Source organism: Ursus arctos, unplaced genomic scaffold, assembly GCF_023065955.2.
Source record: "Ursus arctos isolate Adak ecotype North America unplaced genomic scaffold, UrsArc2.0 scaffold_26, whole genome shotgun sequence".
NCBI lineage: Eukaryota > Metazoa > Chordata > Mammalia > Carnivora > Ursidae > Ursus > Ursus arctos.
In genome coordinates, this window is record NW_026622941.1 from 6549979 (window position 1) to 6569547 (window position 19569).

The 19569-nt window shown below is 48.9% G+C and overlaps 1 protein-coding gene across 2 annotated transcripts in view; it reads right to left on the minus strand.

The window, feature by feature from the left end:
• Nucleotides 1-4284: 4284 nt before the first annotated feature.
• ANO2 (anoctamin 2) overlaps nt 4285-19569 on the minus strand; it is a 340386-nt gene continuing 325101 nt past the window's right edge. For both annotated transcript variants that reach the window (XM_044385290.3, XM_057319039.1), the window contains 3 exons: nt 18083-18264; nt 7225-7330; nt 4285-5214 (listed from right to left, as the gene is read on the minus strand). In XM_044385290.3, coding sequence (XP_044241225.3) covers nt 4945-5214; nt 7225-7330; nt 18083-18264 — 558 coding nt within the window. In that variant the 3' untranslated portion in view covers nt 4285-4944. The remainder of the gene's footprint in view (nt 5215-7224; nt 7331-18082; nt 18265-19569) is intronic.

Sequence of the window (19569 nt, forward strand, 5' to 3'; positions counted from 1 at the left end):
CTATAGGGGGTTGACTGGGACGTGTGCTCCAGAAGGACTCCTAGGGGAGAGCCAGGTGAGCAGAATGGGGCAGGGGGAAGAGCTGGGCTGCAATACGTTTCAGCCAATTGCACATGGAGCTTTGGGCCTGAGGTAACCCTTAGAATTATCCAGAATTGAGCCAGTGGGCCTCATGCCCCTGCAGAGATGAGAGGCAGCCCCCAAGCAAGGAGTGGCCCTGGTCCAGGCAGCCCTCTTCCACTTCCAGCAGCTCTGAGGGGGGCTTCCAACTGTGACCATCAGCAGCAAGGGGGTGAGCGCCTAAGTCCCGCAGGGACCCATTAACACCACATCGTTAAAAAACATTTTTCCCAAAGGCATACTCTGGCCAACTAAGGGAACACTGTAACAAAATGAAAAGACAGGAGTGTTTTCCTCATTTATTTTTAACCCCAGACCCTGTTTGACTACATATTTCAAGCAACAATGGGATCAAAGACTGATCCCTGAGTTTTTCCATCTCATTCTTGTTCTCGCTTCTAGAAATGCCTTCCACAGCCTGGCAGAATCTCCTACCACAATTTATGGCGGCCTAGAAGAGCACTTGGTAAGCGTCCCCCCTGTCTTTCTTAACACGGGCTAGTCACTAAACAAGGCTAGAACCTTGTGCTGGGTGGCTCAGCAAACCAAAAGACTTTCATTCATCTCGCAGAAAAGCAAAGTTTGATATGGCAAAATAACAGCCATTTGAGAAGCAGTTGATGATGGTTTTCTGCATCTTTAAAATCCTCGCTGAGGCAGCCACTCTGGAAAACAGTATGGAGGTTCCTCAAAAAGTTAAAAATAGAACTACCCTAAGACCCAGCAATTGCACCACTAGGGATTTACCCAAAGGATACAAAAATACAGATTTAAAGGGGCACGTGCACCCCGATGTTTATAGCAGCATTATCTATGATAGTCAAATTATGGAAGATCCCAAATGTCCATCAACTTGTAAATGGATAAAGAAGATGCGGTATATATATATACAATGGAATATTACTCAGCTCTCAAAAAGAATGATTTCACTCATATGTGGAATTTAAGAAAGAAAACAGATGAACACATGGGAAGGGGGGAAAAGGAGAGAGAGAGGGAAGCAAACCATAAGAGACTCTTAATGACAGAGAACAAAGTGAGGGTTGCTGCAGGGGAGGTGGGTGGGGGATGAGCTAGATGGGTGATGGGCATTAAGGAGGGCAGCTGTGATGAGCATTGGGTATTATATGTAAGTGATGAATCACTCAGTGAAACCAATATTACACTGTATGTTAACTAAAATTTAAATAAAATTTGAGAAGAGAAAATGTGTATCTCCTATAGAGAGCAAAAAAAATTAACAATGAGAGGAGTCCTCTTATAATGTATACATGTATCAAATCACCATGCTGTACACTTTAAATATCTTACAATTTTTTTGTCAATTATACCTCAATTATACCTTTCACTAAAGCTGAAAATGGAAGGAAGGAAGGAAGGAAGGAAGGAAGGAAGGAAGGAAGGAAGGAGGGAAGGAGGGAGAGCGGAAGGGAGAGGAGGGGAGGGGAAGGGAGGGGAGGGGAAGGAGGAGGAGGAGGGGAGGGAGGAAGGAAGGAAAGAAATCCTCACTGAGAAAAGCACCATTTATTTTCCCAAGCAGGGTTGTTCCAGACAGGGCTGCTCTGAAGAGGCTGTGAGAGGGGGAAATGGGAAGGGAAGTCACCTTTTATTCTACCCTCTTTTCTTTACAATGAGCGCATCAAGGAAACAGCCATTAAGATTATTTATTTAAATCAGCCATCAAATGGATTCCATTTCTTTTTATTCTAAATAAGGAAAAACTGATGAACCCTGTGGTAAATACTGTTGGTCACCAAACTCTCCACCTGGTGCTCATGGCTGTTTCTCTTGGAGGTAAAAACTGAGATGATTTCAACTGTTTTATTTATGTTTTACTTTTTCTGCATTTTCTAAATCTTCTTCAATGAGTACATATTACTTGTATGATGAAACAAAATAGATGGTATTACAGACCAAGGTAGGTGACCGCACACACACCACGAGAACACGAATGAACTCAAAATAAACCCAAACAGTAACTGTTACTATTTCTGGAGAAAGGGCATAGGAAAAGGAGTGGTATTTTTTCCTTTCTTCAGTGTTCCAGATGTTTGTTCACAATTTTTTTTTTTGCATTTTATAGTGAAATGTCAAAATTCATTGTAAAATGCAAAAAAAATAATTTATTATTTCCTTAAAGAGCTCAAAGAAGATTTTATTGTTTGTTTTAAGTTAGGACTGCACCTACCACCTCTCTACCCAGCTTAACAAATCGTTTGGGAAGTTCTTACGGAGCCTAAATCCCAGTTGCTGGGATGACGCTAGGCATGTCTGGCGGTCCTGCTGGTAATGGGGGTGCTACTGAGATGATCTGAGCCTGGGGGTGGGGGCAAATCACAGAATTCCTAATTCACTTGTAGTGGGAGAAAGGGAGAAAACAGAATCCTTTCAGGGTGGGAACCTATATCTGGGCAGATGAAATCTCCCTTCCTCTCCACCTAGATTTCCCCAAGAGGCGCCGTCTGACCTAGTCCCTCGGGCGTGAGCTCCGGCCACCCCAGGCTTCCACACCCGATCTCCAATCCCTTAACAGGACTGAGCGGGGCAGGAAAAAAACAAAGCAAAAGGCCCATTGTGCAAAGGAAATAGAATGGAGCTCCTACTCCCACTACTAATCCCCTCTAGCTTGCTCGACTTTTTCTCCATAGCATTTCATACCTTCTAACATACCATATAGTTTATTTTCATTGTTCATGATGTCTTCCTGACTCACCCACAGGAACGTAAGCTCCTGGGGGTGGAATCATTGTGTCGAGTCATGTATCCCAAGTGCCTGATCCAGAGCCTGACACGTGTAGGTGGTTGGTACGCAGTTTTGAGTAAGATTCAAAACTGAACTGAAATTTATGGGATAAAAGGATGGTTGAGATACACGAAGTAGAAACAGCAAGACAACATATACCTCAGCCTTGTAACTGAAAGTACGATGCATTTGAGAGGGAACGAGAGTCTGGAAGGAAACACAGCAATTGGTGATGTTGATCCAAAATTGGGGGGACTGTGGGTGATTTGCTTTCTTCTTCATTGGTTTTCTGACCATCTGACTCGTGGGGTGCAAGTGGCATCTCTGTGATCATATAAAAAAGTTTACTTGAAAAAAAGAAGAGAGGTGGGTTCCTCTGGGTATTGGTGCTGGAGGTAGCCCCTGACCCCCAGTGTGGACCGCCGCGGCAACTCCGCCCACCCTGGTAGGACTTGTTCCTGGGGAGAGCGTCCTTTTTATGGGCCTGGCATCTCCATGTCATTAACACTCCTGGTCGGCCACTCCCCTCTCCCCAAGTTAGCTGAAGCCTGTTGTAAGGCACTGCAGTGTTTTGTTTTGATAATACTGGAGCTTGCATCTGGGCTCATGTGCTGAGCGTGAACCGGAAGGCGTGATGTGGTTAAGATGTACTGTAGGGCTGCCAGTACGTGAGTGCATGGGACAGCCTGGCCTGCTGCTCCCACTAACGCTGTATCTATGCCCTGGTGTCCCCATAAAAGAAGGGACCACTTTCCAGAGCAAGAGCTGGCGGCAGTGCGATCCTTCCCCTGGCCAGGAGGCAGCAGAAGCCAGGGTGAGCGGCCAGTGCTCATGGGCCCTCCGACCCCCAGGTGCGCTGGAACCTGAGAACACTCATCCTCTGGGGCGAGGCCCTCCTCGAAGCTGCCCTCCAGACGCTGAGTTGTACTCTCGTCAGACTGGCCCGGGAGGAACCGGGGCCGGGTCCTGAGGAACAGGACCGTGTAACTGGTTTCTGTACAGCAGGTTGAGGTGTGCGAAAGACAGTGATGAACTGTGTCTGGCCTTTGCTTCCAACTATACTTGAAAATCTCACACACACTCCCCACCCCAACCCAGGCTCTGGGAGGAAAGATGTAACCTTTGAACGACCTTGGGCTTGACGTTAATTCATATGTAAAATGGTAAGCCTGTTACCTCCCCTGCTTTCACCTTTATCCCTTGTATTTCTCCTTAGCCCTTATGACTAGCTGAAATCCTATACATTCACCAGCTTCCTGTCTGTCTCTCCGCAGAAAGGAAGCTCTGTGAGACAGAGATCTTCTCTCTTGTACTCTGCTCCATGTCTCATCTGAGAACAGTATCTGGGATGTACTAGGTGCTCAATAAATGTTGGTAGGAAGCGACAGAAAGAGAGAGAACCAAAGACAAGGAGACGTAACTTTACAAAGAACGTTTCCATTTATTTTATGACTTTAAATCCGAACCTGCGTAAAGTGATGGTTAGCTGCACAAGCTCAAAGCATCCCGTGACATGAACTGGAGACAAGCCCGGGTTTGGACCTCTGCCACTCACCATCAAGTCCAGTGGCCACAGCAATCAGCCCTGTGACTTAATTTGCACGCAGTGGGGCCATGACAGCCCCAGATGCAAGTGACTCCGAGGGGTCTGCTCAGGGAGATGGTGGGAAGGGGAGAGGGATCCCTCAGGATGGGGGCTCGCTTCTCTCCCAGCCTGTGGCCACTTGAGAGAGGACGCCTGAGGGAACACAGGGAAGGCTCGTGGCGCCTGGGAGCTCTGGGGTAGAGACACCCAGTTCTTTCACCAAGTGACTCAAAATAGGGTACCAAGCCCCCCAAAGGATACAAAGAGGACCTAAAAGAAACTTAAGCTTGAAGTTTCTGAGAAGCAGCCCCATTTCTCTTCCTGCCCATGCTCATTCTCTCGCTCACTCTAACCTCTCTCTCTGCACACGCACACCTTTCCGAGACCCCGTCAGGCCAGACCCCGGCAAACGCCGGCCACCACGCCCGCGCTGGTGCACAGCCCCGCTCTGTGAGGTCCCTGGCTGCTGCGGCGGCCCACCTCGGGGCTGGCTCGCTCACACGTTCGTGTGCTGAGAACCAGAGGAAGCGATGCTGCCTGGCTGACTCCGGCCCGACGGTGCTGAGCTGGGCGCCCGGCTCCTGCTGCGATGCCCCCCTCCCAGGCTCCTCTGGGCCGGCTCGTCCATCAGCTTGAGTTTCTCATGCTCCTCTTTCAGGAAGAAGTCCACCAACAAGCTCTTCTCTTTCTTGATCTGGTCGCTGATGTCCGTGGGGATGTCTGGAATCATCCAGTCCACAAGGACACTCAGGAACATCACGAGGTTCTGCCAAAAGCCAGGGAGAGGGGTTGAGAGGAGAGGCCCAGCCCCCTGGGACACCAGGGCACCCCTGGTCACCCCTGTCTCATCAGAGCAGCGGTCTCGGCAGTGGGGCGGGCAGTGTGGTGCCGAGGTGGGGGCAGTGGCTGTGGTGAGCACAGGCCCAGGAGCAGGACGCCGCCGTGCTCACCTGGCTCTGCTACTTACTAGCAGGGTCTGAGCCAATGAGCAGAGGAGCCCCGCAATATCCCCATATAGAAAGTGCAGCAGTAACAGTACCCACCCCCCCACCCGCCCCCAGGCGTGAGGGTGAAATCAGTCAATACCTCACACGGGGCAGGGCTTGAGAAGTGTCAGCTACTGCTTTCTCCCTCCTGTCCTTCCCGCCTGGCCTCTCAGCCCCCAGGCGCCCTGCTCCGGAGCTCCCTGGGAAGTGGGCGCAGGGCCCGCTGGCCTCTCCAGGGCTTTCCCTGAGCCAGCTGCTCCTCTCTTGCTTCCAGTCTGCCCTCTGTCCTCCAAATCAGAGATGGACCTTTGGTTTCTGCACTGAATTCTGGCCTCAGCCAACCTCACCCTCACCCAATTCCACTCTCTCTTCCATCCCGCTAAGCCGGTCACACCAGCCCGTCTAGGGCCCCCGCCTCTAGCTCCCCCTTCTCCATTCTAAGCTTCTGGGCACACTTGTAATTGGCTTCCTTCTTCCACCTGCTAAGTCCCATCCCCACTCTTGCAGACACAGGTAGCACAGGACTCCCTTGCCCTGCAGCATTTTCCACTGAAGTGGTGAATACATCACAACAGAGCCAGCACGCACCAATATATGACAGCTCCTTTTATAACCTGGTTCCCACCCAGTTCCCCAAGCCACGCTCTGCCCAGTTCGCTCCCCCAGTTGTGGCCTTCTTTGCCTGCCAATCACACGTTCACTCTGAGATCCAGGGACAGCGATGGAGCCTGGGATGAGATCTTTAGGGCACAGCTGTCTTCCAGGCTCCAAACCTATTCCCACCATGACCTTGAACCTCCCTCACACCTACAGCCCAGGGGAGGGCCAGGGGACCAGCTGCTGCTTCCAGAGGCTCCTGGGTGCCTTCCATGCTCTAGAACTGCTTCAAGTCACTTTCTCCTCTTAAACCAACTTATATGGGGTTGAGTATTACATGTGACCTGTGCGAAAGCCAGGGGATGCCTGCAGGGGGGAGTTTTGCAAATCCATCGCCCCATCTCCCTGGAGGAAGAATGGCTGTCTTCTTTAGGTGAAAGACTAGTCGATGGGCTTCTCCACTTCCTGGGCTAGGGTCAGGGCAGGATATCTTAGAGCCCCCCAGAGATCTGCCTTCAGGGAATACAAAAGCCTGAGGGAGTGGAAGAGAAAAGGATCTGGGCTCTTGCTCCAGCCCCGCTTGAAGGGGCGGCAGGACCCCAAGTGGGAACTGGGGCCGCACACCCACGGATCTCAGCCATGCAACCCGAGCTACGGCTATTGTCAGAGATAGCGATCAGGGGCTCGAGTTTGCTATTCATCCATGGAGGCATGGCCGGATGGCTCCGGGGGCCCTCCGCGCCAGATGTCTCAAGGGCTGGAGCACGCTAACAAAGGAGGGAGCCAGCCGAGAGCTAGAAGAACAGTTCAGAACTCGAGCCCTTTCTTGAGCTGCGGAGACCAGGCGGGGCTGTTTGTTGGCATTAGGGTTGAGACTCTGGTCCCCACTGTTCTTCTTGCTTCCTTTCTTGTCTTAGGTCTAAAAGGGAATCTATCTCCACCCTGCATCTTATCCCACATATGTCCTGTAACCTTACTCTGCGTTCTATTCTCTTTCTGCAAATCTATCCATTAATGGAGGTCCTCTCAAGAGTGCTTCCTGACTCCTCTGGGGAGGCACTGGCTTCTGCCTGCCACTTGCGGAGACCCCAGTGTCACAGTGCCATGAAAACATGGAGTGGAGGGGCAGGTGAGGAGACACGGCTGTCTTTACTCCTGCAGCCTGGATTCTACTCCCTATCCGAACAACTCACCTGGAAGATGATGACAAAAGCCAGACGGGCAGACAGAATGGCCCAGTACTGTTTGGAAAACTCATATGGGTTCGGGGCCCACGGTGGCTCTCGGTAATCCTTAAACCTGCCCAGAGAGAAATGTAGCGTTAAGACTGGGAAGAGAGGAGGGAAGGGGTGCTTCTGATCCTCAAGGATCAGAACAGCAGGCAAGCTCCTGGCTCCCACACTTGGGAATTAGCAGAGAGCGGGGAGGGAGGAATTCACAGCCCCACCAACAAGTGTCCCTGGAATAAAAGGATCAAAGTCCTAAAAAAAACCCAGTGTTGGCCTGGAAATGCCTTTTCCCTATTCTCTAACATCCCCCACGGCTTCCTCTGGTGTCTGGATTCTTCTTCCAGAAGAGCCCAGGAATCATGAGAGGAGCCCAGCATAGGGGGTCCATGGTGGCCCCACTGACCCATAAGCTCAAGATGGGAGGGTAATGTCCAGAAAATTTGGACAGTTCTCAGCAGCCCGTGGGCTCAGGGAAGACACAGGTGCCCCTGGACAACCCCCGGCTTCCTTCCTGGCTGGCTGCTTTGGGACCACAGCCATAGAGGTGGCTGCATTCTTGCACTCCAAGGAAGGCTGACTCAAACCAAGCGCAAGGATGAGTGAATTTGGGGGAATGGTGGTAAGAGTGATGGTTGGTCAGTATTCTCTTCTACTGACCACGTTTATGATCTGTCCACGTGACTTAAGAAACAAAATATCAGTGCGTGACATGAGCTCACGTCCCTTTCTCAGACCCATGGAGAGATTTTCCTCACTGCCGCCTTTTCACCCCCATTCTGTGATGACTCATGTTAAAAACCGCTCATTTTCGGGGCAAATGGGTGGCTCAGTCGGCTAAGCGTCTGACTCTTGATTTTGGCTCAGGTCATGATCTCAGGATGGTGAGATCCAGCCCCGCTTCGTGCTAGACAGGGACTGTGCTTGAGATTCTCTCCCTCCCCTCCATTCCTCCCTCCCTCTAAAAAAAAAAAGGCTCATTTTTTTCAGACTCACTTTTTTCTAAGCCTGGAAAAGTGACAAGAGCTGGTATCAGAAAAATTATGACCCTTCATGGAACTGTTTTCTCCATGGAATTCAACAGATCTTTGATGCTTAGTCAAAGCACAATAAGCCCTGGGGGAAGGAGTGGGGTGGCGTCAGGCCACCGAGTGGGGCGCACGGCTGCCGAGGAAGGCAGGGTGGGGACTGTCTGAGGAGGGGCTAAGAAGGCCAACAACCTATACTGAACATGCAATACATGCCAATCCCTGAGCAAGGAGCTTTTCTGGAAGTTTTCCCACTTAATCTCCATAGCATCTTCCGGCAGGCACCGATATCCCCATAGAATATAGAGGGACACTGAGGCTCAGAGAGGGTCAGTTACTTGCCCAGGTCTCTCTCGTAGCAGCAAGGACTGGAGTTAAGTAGAGAATCCAAGTCTGGCTGAAAGCAGGCCTTTCCTCTACCGTCACAAAGCATCTTGCCAATAGCTGCGGTCTGAGGTGGGGGACTCAGAAATGGGCGTTTTTTTGTTTGTTTGTGTTTTTTTTAAGATTTATTTATTTACTTGAGAGACAGTGAGAGGGGAGGGGCAGAGGGAGAGAGAGAGTCTCAACCAGACTCCCCACCGAGCACAGAGCCCAACTCGGGGCTCGATCCCACCACCCTGAGATCATGACCTGAGCCGAAATCAAGAGTCGGATGCTTAATGGACTGAGTCACCCAGGCGCCCCAGAAATGGGTGCTTTCATTCCTTCCCCACCTGGAATGAGCCAGCTGCCCTAAAAGGTCCAGGTAAAAGCATGGTGGCTTCCAACTGTCCACGGAAAGATGCAGGAAGAAGAGAAGGAACAAAGAGGAAGACGAAAAGAGGTGCACACAGACAGGAGGAAAAAGGCAGATCCACAGAGTCAGCAGCAGACAGACAACCAGAGGTGGACAGTAAGCAGTCGGCTAGGGCTGGGCGGGGGCCAGGAGCCGCCCCTCCCCCACCCCACCTTCCAACAGCTGTTCACAGCTGTCGCAGCCTTGCTTTGACATCCGGATGAAAAGCAAAGCTAACTGCAGCCCAGCAAAACACCACGGGATTCTGCATGTCCGTCCGTGGCTGAGGACAGAAGCACGGCCAGCTCCAGATTAGGCTTGCTAACAGGAGAGAGGGAGAGCATGGCTAAACGGAGAGGGACACCTTGGGGTGGGAAAAAGCTCAGGCTCTTTGCCCTCCAGCTGCCCCGCAAAGGACCCCATGGCAAAAGGGGATTTATCTCCTCTAAAGACCTCAGGAGGACCGGTGCAGCACATATGCCCACTCTGTACCATGGGGACACCCTTCCCCAGGTCCAGCCCCATACCTCCTGCTACAATCGAAGTCTGTTTCTCTTGTGCTCTCGCTCCATCTATGAAGGAACAGCTGCTCACTGGCCTTGCTCTAGGAGCCACCACTCACCCCTCTTTGTCCCAGTCTGAAAAGAATCCATAAATATTCTAATTCTGGTCCCATCTCTGATACTAACTCACCACAGCTTTTGGAAATGTCCCTTTGCCCACCCTGAGTGTCCAAAATATTTTTAAAATCTAACAAACACGTCCATTGAATCAAAGATCTGAGGAAAGATTAACACAGATATTTCCAGAAAGCTTTACTTGAAAACACCCCCATGCCAATGGGCTATAGGTCGCTCTGGTTGGAACTACAGGACAAACTACCCACAGAAAGAACAATGCACAATTTAATGAATAATGCATCTGTTCGTATTTCCGTTTCTGAAGCTAACTTTTAAAAAGAACTGTGACCTACAGTAGTAAGAAATCATTTTCCATTAACGCACATGTAAGTAGACATCACTGCAAAGAAAAATCACATCCTTGCCGTGTGCGATGCCCCAGTATTTTCTGATTTTATCCTCTCCTGTCTTACCCTATTCTCATCTTTAAAATGCTGATCATGACCCACTAAGGTGATTTCCTAACCCTTTCATGAACAATGACTCATAGTTTGAAAAATATTATTCCCGTAAGCCTCTGACCACCAGGAACGGATTGGTTGCTTACATTCCAATATAAGTTCAGATTTCATCATTTTTTTCAAGTGTCATACTGAGAAGTCAAGCTTATCAAATGTTTTCACTGAGTAACAAGAAGACACTACTTAAACAAAGAGACAATTATCTTTAAGACTAGAAATGGCCACAAAAGATAGTGACTGGGGCGCCTGGTGGCTCAGTCAGTTAAGCACCTGCCTTCAGCTCAGGTCATGATCTTGGGGTCCTGGAATCAAGACCCACATCAGGCTCCTTGCTCAGCGGGGAGCCTGCTTCTCCTTCTGCCTGCCCCTCCCCCTGCTTGTGCTCTGTCTCTCTCTCTCTCTTTCTCTCTGTCAAATAAATTAATAAAATCTTCAAAAAAAAAAAAAAAGATGAGTGACCAATGGACTTAATTGTGTCCACGACGGTGACGGCTGTCAGCCAGGTCTATTTGGCTTCTAAGCCCAGTGCATAGCACTGGCAAAAATGTGGGCTTTGGAGTCACCAGGTGAGGGCTTGATGCAACCTCTACCACTTTGGTTCCATGTCCTCTAGAAAGTTACCCGATGTTCTGATGGCCAAAGTGCTGGGCTATAAAATGGCCTCAACATTCAGTGATGTAATGAAGAGGAAATGTTAATGAAGAGCATACCACCCAACCTATCAGATATGTGCCCAATAAACAGTAGCTCTTCTTTCTCCTTTGCCTGGAGGTAGCTGACACCTCTCCTGTGAAGAGGACAGAGCACGCATACCCCTGCTCCCAGTGCCTCCTGCCATTTGAGGGGGGTTTCTGAGCACCCGGCACAGGTGCTCTAAGTTTCCACTCATGCTGATGTGAGTCAGAGTTAGCCATCACCACAACGGCCAGGGGCTTCTCCCAGGATCTGTGTCCATGTAAATGGCCCAAAATAGGTAAGCCTCAGGCCAGTGGGAGGTAGAACTTCTGCTCCATTCTAGCAGCTCAAAGGCCTTCCAAAACCAGATGCTTCCTCCTGGTTGAAGGAGTGTGGTTCTCCCAAAGTCTCACTGAGTGGCCAAGCACTGGGTGAACCCCCACATCTGGTCACTTCCTGCACCTGCTCGCTGGGATTTAAGTTCAGAGGTGTGATTTTAGGAGCCTTTCCTAGATCTCATCAACACCCCGCCAAAGCTCTCTTCATTCTCTTTGAGCCTTAATATTAATTTTGAGAGTGCCCTTGAGTCTCGTAATAATGAGAGGCTTATAATTACAAAACCACTAGAGTGTTTAAAAAGCAAGTGTGCACTGGGAGTGGCCTCTGTCACTTACTAGCTTAAGACCCTGAGAAACCCGTTTCTCATCTCTGAACCTCAGCATTCTAATCTGTAAAATGGAGCTAGTAAAACACAGAAGTGCTCCAGCTCTCTCCCACCGACCATAAATAAATATGCGCGTGCCCATACATTAAATGTTAAAGGAAAGCACAGTGAAAATTAAATAAGACAATGCATGTGACTGTGATTTCTGGAGGCTTCCACAGAGAATAAACACAATGGTTTCTTCTGGGAGAGAATGACTAGGGCGAGGACTATGAAGAAAGTCTTTTCCTTTTGTATATATACATACATATACAGAATTGCTTTTATGATAAAAAAAATCATAATTTCAACAGGATAAAATTAATGGCAATATTCAGTGGACCCAAACACATTTTTATACTAAGCTTTGAGGAGCAAAATTATAGTGTTAACTGAGACAGACTCATACACAGTAAGTGAAACTGGTACAAAAATCATCATTATATTTTAGCTTTAAATCACTTTATATCTAAATTGTTCTAACACTATGAAAAATCACATGGAGTTGAATTTATACACTACCTAAAGAAATAGGTTCTCATTAATTTGAAATATATTTCATTATTATAAAACAAAGCCATGAAACCCCATAAAGGTTCTATGAGCTCACTTGGTGTTAACACACGGAAGACAGTCTGAGAAAGACACGCATAAATGTTTTGCCATGAGTACTATTGGGGTGGTGCCTAGGAGCGGGCAGAGGGTAAGGCAGACGTGGGACAGTCAGAGAGGCTGCCCGTAATGTTTAGAATTTTTAGTATGTTACATGTATCATGAAATATTACATTTTTTAAAGAAAGAAGCAGAAAAGAATCTTTGGAGATTCTTCATTCCAAGTCCCCATTTTTATAGATGGGACACTGAGGTGTGGAGGGGGAAGCTAGACTCCCAGCACAGATGCTCCCCTCCCATCCTCACTTGCAGGGGTGGCCAGTGACAGTGACAGGGACATCCGCCACGATTCCATCAGCCAAAATCGCCGTGGGCAGGAAGGGTGCCGAAGTAACAAACTGAGGAGTTAGTCATCAACCATCAGGGACGGCTTTTTCCAAAAATGAGGTTTTAGTTACATTATGAATCAGTGAGTAAATACATTTCTCAACTCCAAACAGTGGTATGTTAAAGAAAAATTGTTTTAATAGTCCCAATGGAAATGAATGTCATAATAATGCTAAACACAATTATATACGATATTTTCATACCATCTGAGCTACTTCCAACTGCCTTCTGAAATTGGCCTTTAACAAGGGAAAACAGCACAGGTAATTAGGAACTAACGAGAACCACGTTAATCCAGCGGTCGATAAAGATCAGGAAAGGCAACACCCGGAAAAGCTGACTCTCCCTCTGGATTCAGCGAGGAGCAGATGAGAGACGGCCATGGACTGGAGAGAACTCGCCTCTTCAAAGACTTTTCACGTGACCTTGGGATATGAAAGAACTCAGGCCCTGCAGAGAAACACGGCAGGAACCACCCAAGGATTCTCTGCACTCCCCAGCAGACCCATTGGGTTGACCATGCCCAGGCAGGCTCCCCGACTCCAGGACGCAGATCCCTGGCCAGGCCCTCCCCTGCTGACCTCTCCACTCCCTTCCAGTGGAGCCAGGATCCTGGGCCACCGTCCGCCCTCCAGGACATGGTAGCCCTTCCACGCCATCAATAGCCACTGCTCGTGCCCGCAGACTGACGTCACTGGGCTGTTCACGGAGCAGCCCCGCCAGCGCAGTGAGAGCACTGAAGCAAACGTTGCTCCAAAAATGCTGGGAATGCATCTCAAATGGGCAGCTGGAGACTTGTCCTAACTTTTATTGCTATTTTTAAGATACCTCTATCCCTGGCGAGGCTGGGTTGGAGCCCAAGACCTCAGTTTTATTTGACCACATTTATCTCCAGAGGTCACTGAAAGCTAAGAATAAGAGGGGTCATCGAGTTCCCAAAACTGTTTGCCAGAAAATCAGGGCAAACTTTTCATTTCCCACCACAGAAGCAGTTTTAAGCACTGGCTCTGGGGCTAGCTACAGAGCTCTCTCTCCTTCTCCCCCTCCCTCCCCCACCCTATCTGTCCCTCCCTCTCCCTCCCCCTCCTCTCTCTCTCTGTCTCATTCTCCTTCATTTCTATCTCTTACAGCCACTGACGATTCCTGGCTTATAACGACATCAGTATGTTATGCCACCCCTCCAAAACCCCTGAGACTCTGGTGAGCCAGCCAGTTCACACAGCATGCAATGAGTATGACCCACTGAGGCAGAGATGTCCGTCAACAATTGTTATCTATCTAGGAAAAGGTAGCCCCAAAGGACACCTCTGTGATACGTTGTATCTAGATAATAGCCTGACCCTGCTCCCTGGACACCTGCTTACACTGCAGAGTGCTTTCAAGCATCTCTTTATTTCAAATGTAACCCACTGGTCTTCACACTGCAGCCAGAGAGAACACCAATGACAAGTATGCTCTCATCCCTGCTTCCTGTGGCTCCCCACCACCCTAAGAGGGAGTCCACACACCTCCAAAGACCACCACGCTCTTCTTGGTCTGGCTTCTGTATTCTCTTCCCGCCTCACCCCTCAGAGCTTATCTGCCACGCCAGCTGCCACCACCGGGCACCAAGGAGCCCATCTACCTGGAAGGCCTTGCTCTCCCCAACCTCCTTCACCACTTGAGGCTCCCTTCCAGTCCTCCCAGCACTCCTCCCACCCCACTCACCAGCCAGGCCGGCTTGGTCGTGTGAAGGAGGAGCGCTGACAAGAGCATCAGTCTGGCCAACCTTGTACTGTTTGACCTTCAGGGTTTAGCCCCCTTGAAGCTCCCCCGCAATACCCAGGTCTGGGTTAGGTGCATTCCTCCTTCTTCGGGGCTCTCAGAGGTCCTTGCAGTTACACTATCATAAATTATGAAAGCTAGAGTTTAATTGCTTGCTTCCTTGCTCATCTCCTCCATCTAGACTTCTTGAGGGAGGCATTATGTCTTGTTCCTTATTACGGAACCAAAGACAAGCCTCTATCGTAAGGTCTCGGAAATAGTTGCACAGTGAACCCATAATCCTTACTGGTACTGGGTAAGGAAAACATGACACATGCTCCAAAAATCATTTTGGTTTGATCTTGCAGATACATTTTCTTAGCAGAAATATAGAATGCACTTCCTACACATGCACCCAGTAATAATTCTGCCACTTGGCTGGAAGAGGTTTTGGTTGTTGTTGTTTAATGGGCCACAAATAAGCCAGATCCCATCAGCTTGCGTGGAAACGATGGAGAGAAGAGTCCTCAGGGCTTTGCAGCTGGCTGGGAAGTCCAGTGACTCTGAAAGCAGCTACACCAAAGCTGGATCTGCTCCATGTGTCCTAATAATCCCTGGTATGCTGGGCATTTATTGTTGTGTCCATTCATCTTAACTTCTCACCAGGAAACCGCTCCTACTCTGTGCTTCAGACAGAGATCACTTCTCCTCCGACGCCCAAGTCCTCCTCTGGCTACAGCGACTGGTTCTGGGGAGGGCATGCACACTGACCCTAGCCGATGAGCACAAAGAGGTATGTATGTTCCCACTTGGACTTGGACCCAGTAGCTGTTGGTAGTCATACTCTAGTCACTGACAGGAGTAGAGCTGGGAGGGAGGTATAGAAAGATCTGGTTTAGCAGACTTGATTGAATCAAGTCTTGCTGAAAATTAGAACTACTCTCAACTTTCAATATGGGGGCCCATGAAAGTCCTTTTATGTTTAGGCCAGTTAAGCCCCTGATATATCTGGAAAGCATATTCATAGTGTTTCTGGAAAATCTGATGGTCAGGGGCAAGGTCACAGACCCTCAGTGCTTCTAGACCAACCAAAGAAACATAGAGGGGGATGGGACTCCTGGGTGGTCGATTAAGCATCTGGTTTCGGCTTGGGTCATGATCCCAGAGTCCCGGGATCAAGTCCCACAACAGGCTCCTTGCTCAGCAGGGAGCCTGCTTCTCCCTCTACCTGTCACTCCCCTGCTTGTGCTCTCTCTAAAAAAAAAAAGAAAAGAAAAGAAAAAAGAAACACATGAGGGGTGCCTGGGTGGTTTAGTGGGTTAAGTGTCCAACTCTGGGTTTCAGCTCAGGTCATGATCTCAGGGTCATGAGACTGAGCCCTGCATCGGGCTCCACACTCAGCGTGGAGTCTGCTTAGTTTCTCTCTCTCCCTCTGCCCCTCCCCATCTGTGCTCTCCCTCTCTCTCAAATAAATAAATAGATAAATCTTTTTTAAAAAAGCCACACAGTGTCAGCTTGCTTCCCCACACAACGCACATTGGCGTTGCTCCCTGCCGCGTCTGGGGGCTGAGCCTGCGTGCGTGGATACATGTGACTTTTACAGCATCTGTCACTGAAACCTCGGTAGCTCGGAGAATTCTTCACCTTTCTAAGCCTCAGTTTCCTTTTACGTGGAATGAGGAGCTTCAACAAGATCGTTCCTATACCTCCCGGTTATTAAAAATCATTTTGTAAATACTACTTTTCAGTGCTGACTGCTGCCTGACTTCATGCAACCTGCTGGAGCTGGTCTAGACGCTACCAGGAAAGCCTCGAGCTGGGACACATCGTCTGTGTAGTAGAGCTAGGTCCTTCCGATCTGTAGGCCGAAATCTCACAGGTGGGACAGACAGCCTGGCATGCCGGACGGACGGTGGAGCAGCCCTGGGTGGACACGTCGTGTAGCCGCAAATCTGCCTGCATAGGACCTCAGTTCAAGAGTGAGACTCCTTATAGCCCCCAATGTGCAAGTACTGGAAACATCTAAGCTGACATAAATCAATATCCGTGAATACATTTACTTACCTGTTCTTAGATCTGCTCCCTGGTTTTGAGTCTTTTCCCTGTTGGCTGGAGTGGAACCCTACAGTTATCCCGGCTAGGACCAGAATACCCTTCCATTCAAACCACACACTGGTAAGGTTGTGTCACTCAGTCATCTAGGTTGGGAAGACCGATTCATTTGCTCTCTTGTGAGAAAGTGAAGCCATCTCACGAACGGCGGGCCTTGGGTAGCAAGTGGGAGCGCACGACAGATGCACTCAAGGTCATCCCGCTACAAACACCACTGAGGCACCGCTTCTCGGACGGAGGCAGCACCAGCTCTTAGACACGCCTGGGAAAGGTCTGGAAAAGCCCTCCATTTGTCCCTCGATACCTTACTTAGGTTTTGGTTCTTCTGGTAGTTATTGCTCTATTTTTTTTAATATATGAGGTGTGATCTCTGCTCAAGCCCTTCATGGGGACTATCATCTCACAAGGGTACAAAATGGTTAAAGAGTTCATTCCCCTCTGTTCTCTTCACTTGCCCTTCTTGGGTCAATAATGGAGAGATTTCTGTGTCTTGGCTTCCATGATCCCCAGGCTGGTGGTTTTCAATCGCAGCTCTGACTGGACTCTCAGGAATTCCAGCTTAGTGTGTCTAGGGGTTAGGTGAAAACTTTCCCACCATTTTTTTAATCGATGTGCTTGAAATAAAATTCATCGTATGTACCATAAAATTGGATTCTCTTAGCATCCTCCCCATTGCTGTCAATGTACCCACCTCTGACTTCAGCCTAACCTTGAGAGATATCCTTGGTTCGGGCTCCCTCTTATGTCTCTTGCCACCAACACTGTCATGTATTACAGTAAATAGCTCATCTTCTCACTTCCTCTTAATTCCTTCTACCACTCTGGGCTAGGCCCACCGTGGTTCATGTCTGACTGACGGCAGCAACTTAGCTGCCCTCCCTGGGTTCTCCCAATTCTAGTCCATTCTGCTCTGAGCTAGATTAATTTTCCTAAGCCTACACTTTGTCTGTCATTTCTGGTACTAAACAGGTAACTTCCTATTGCATCACATTACAATTCCTGCAATATTTCAAGATTTCCCGTTATCTACCTTGTCCTACCTGGTCACACTCAACAACGCTTTGGCTTACACCATCCTGGGAGTTTTGATATATTGTATTTCCTGTATTATTCCTTTTTGTTATCTTGTAAGTGCTCTTCTTGCTAACTACATTACCTAGCCCCTAAGTGGTCATCTAACACCCCAAATTCATCCTTCCTCCATGACTCAGCCCATGCCAACTCCCCATCTAGCATACGCTCTCTTTCTGTCTTACACTCCTCCTGGGCCCTCCGGGAAGCCTACCCTTTCCTTTCTAGCCCCCACTGATCTTCCTCTCCTCTGAACACCCGCAGTGCTCATGGTCCACACTAGACAGACTCTCTGAATAGCCTGCTCTGTCCTACCTGCTCTGCTTGCTTCTTCCAACAAGACCACAAACCCCTTGGTGGTCGAGGCAAGGCTGTATACTTCTTTGTTCCATAGTGTCTGGCTAAAGGCGATCAATAAATATTTACTGATTAACTGAAATTGATTTATAGTGATTCGGGGGCCTGGGGGCAGGAGAAAGAGGGAGAGGAGAGTGGTATAAATTACTTCCAGATAATTACTTAGATCTACCACCTCTGGTCATCTGCTTGTGCCCTCCTCCTCCCGATTACTTTACCTGCAGAATTGAACCTCTTGGTCAAACTGTGAGTTTTCTGGCTGCGTTCCTTCCTTCAGCTGGCTGACGTTGAAAAAGGAGAGGGTGTGGTTGACAAAGCCGTGCAGGGTCCCATTGTGACTATAGGCGTACTGGTACACGAGGCGGGGGATAAAGTCGGAGGTGACGGCAATGACAAAAGCCTGAAGGACAGAAGCACAGGTGTTTGAGGGGCAGTCAGGATGGATGCTATCCAGGTGGCACAGGGTGCCTCTGGCTGAGAGACTGGTCCCCCTTGGGCTCCCCATCCAGAGGCACTGCTCTGATAGAGAAGTCCTTACTCTGACCTCACGCAGCTTTTCCACCTTTGATATGCATAAGTGAATCCACTAGACAGTGGCTGGTTCCCAAGGATGTCAAGCCAGCGTGGTTCGTTGGGTTCTGGAGGGAATGAGCACCTCTGAGATAGCCCAGCTGACACTGGTGTTGGCCAAGCCAAGGCAGAGTGGAAGATTCTCTGAGAAAATTACTGATCGTAATAAGAGTGCCACTTTTAGGTGAAATGCAGGGACACTGGATGACCATAAATCTTGGCCTCCAGGGGACACTGGAGAACCAGGAATCCCAAGGATATGGTACCACAGTTCCCTCCATGTGACCGTCGTCCCTCGGCATTATTTAGCACAGCACGTAATGGAAGTCGTTCTTTCATCCATTTGACTTAAGAACACTGAGACCTAAGGAGTGGGGGAAGGAGTGGGTCTTGCCGGATCCCACCATACATACCCAACGTACTGTCTAGCATATTTAAGTGTTCTATAAATGTCTACAGAGCAAACCAAACAACGAGTGAATGATTGCATGTTTGAACGTGGAGGTACTTTCTGCAAAGAAAATCTTAAATCTTTCTGGCAGGTGTTTATACTGTATTCTGCACCAACAATTAAAGCCCTTTTTTTAAAAAAAAATGTAGTTTAGGTATTGTTTTCTAAATGTGTGTATGAGTGTGGATGGCCATAACCATATTTGAGAATGAGTAACATACTTACTGAGCACCTGCTACATGTCCTTTCATCTTCCCATATAATTTCCAGAATGATCCTTTGTGATGGGTCCTATGCTCTCCCATTCTTCAGATAAGTAAGGAAGTCTTAGAAAGGCCAGGGAGGTAACATTTCTTGTCATTCTGCTGCATGACGGACAGTGCCTAGTATGCAAGGCCTCTTTTCTAGTAAACACGACTCCAAAGTAGCTACTGATCTAGTCTCCAAACTGCGCCTTATTTGTCATCCTTGAGATGTGCGCTTCCTTCATCGAGCGTTCAACATGCAGTGGGCTGATTCTCTCTGCCTCTCCTCATGCCTCCCCACTCATTTTAATAGTGTTCTTAATAGGCAACCGAGCCGCAGCCAGAACCAATGCTTCTCTCCCAGGGGAAAACGGGTGCTGGCTTTCCTGGGATGTGCCAGGCCGGCAGGGTTTTCTTGGGAGATGGAACAAAAGGCCCT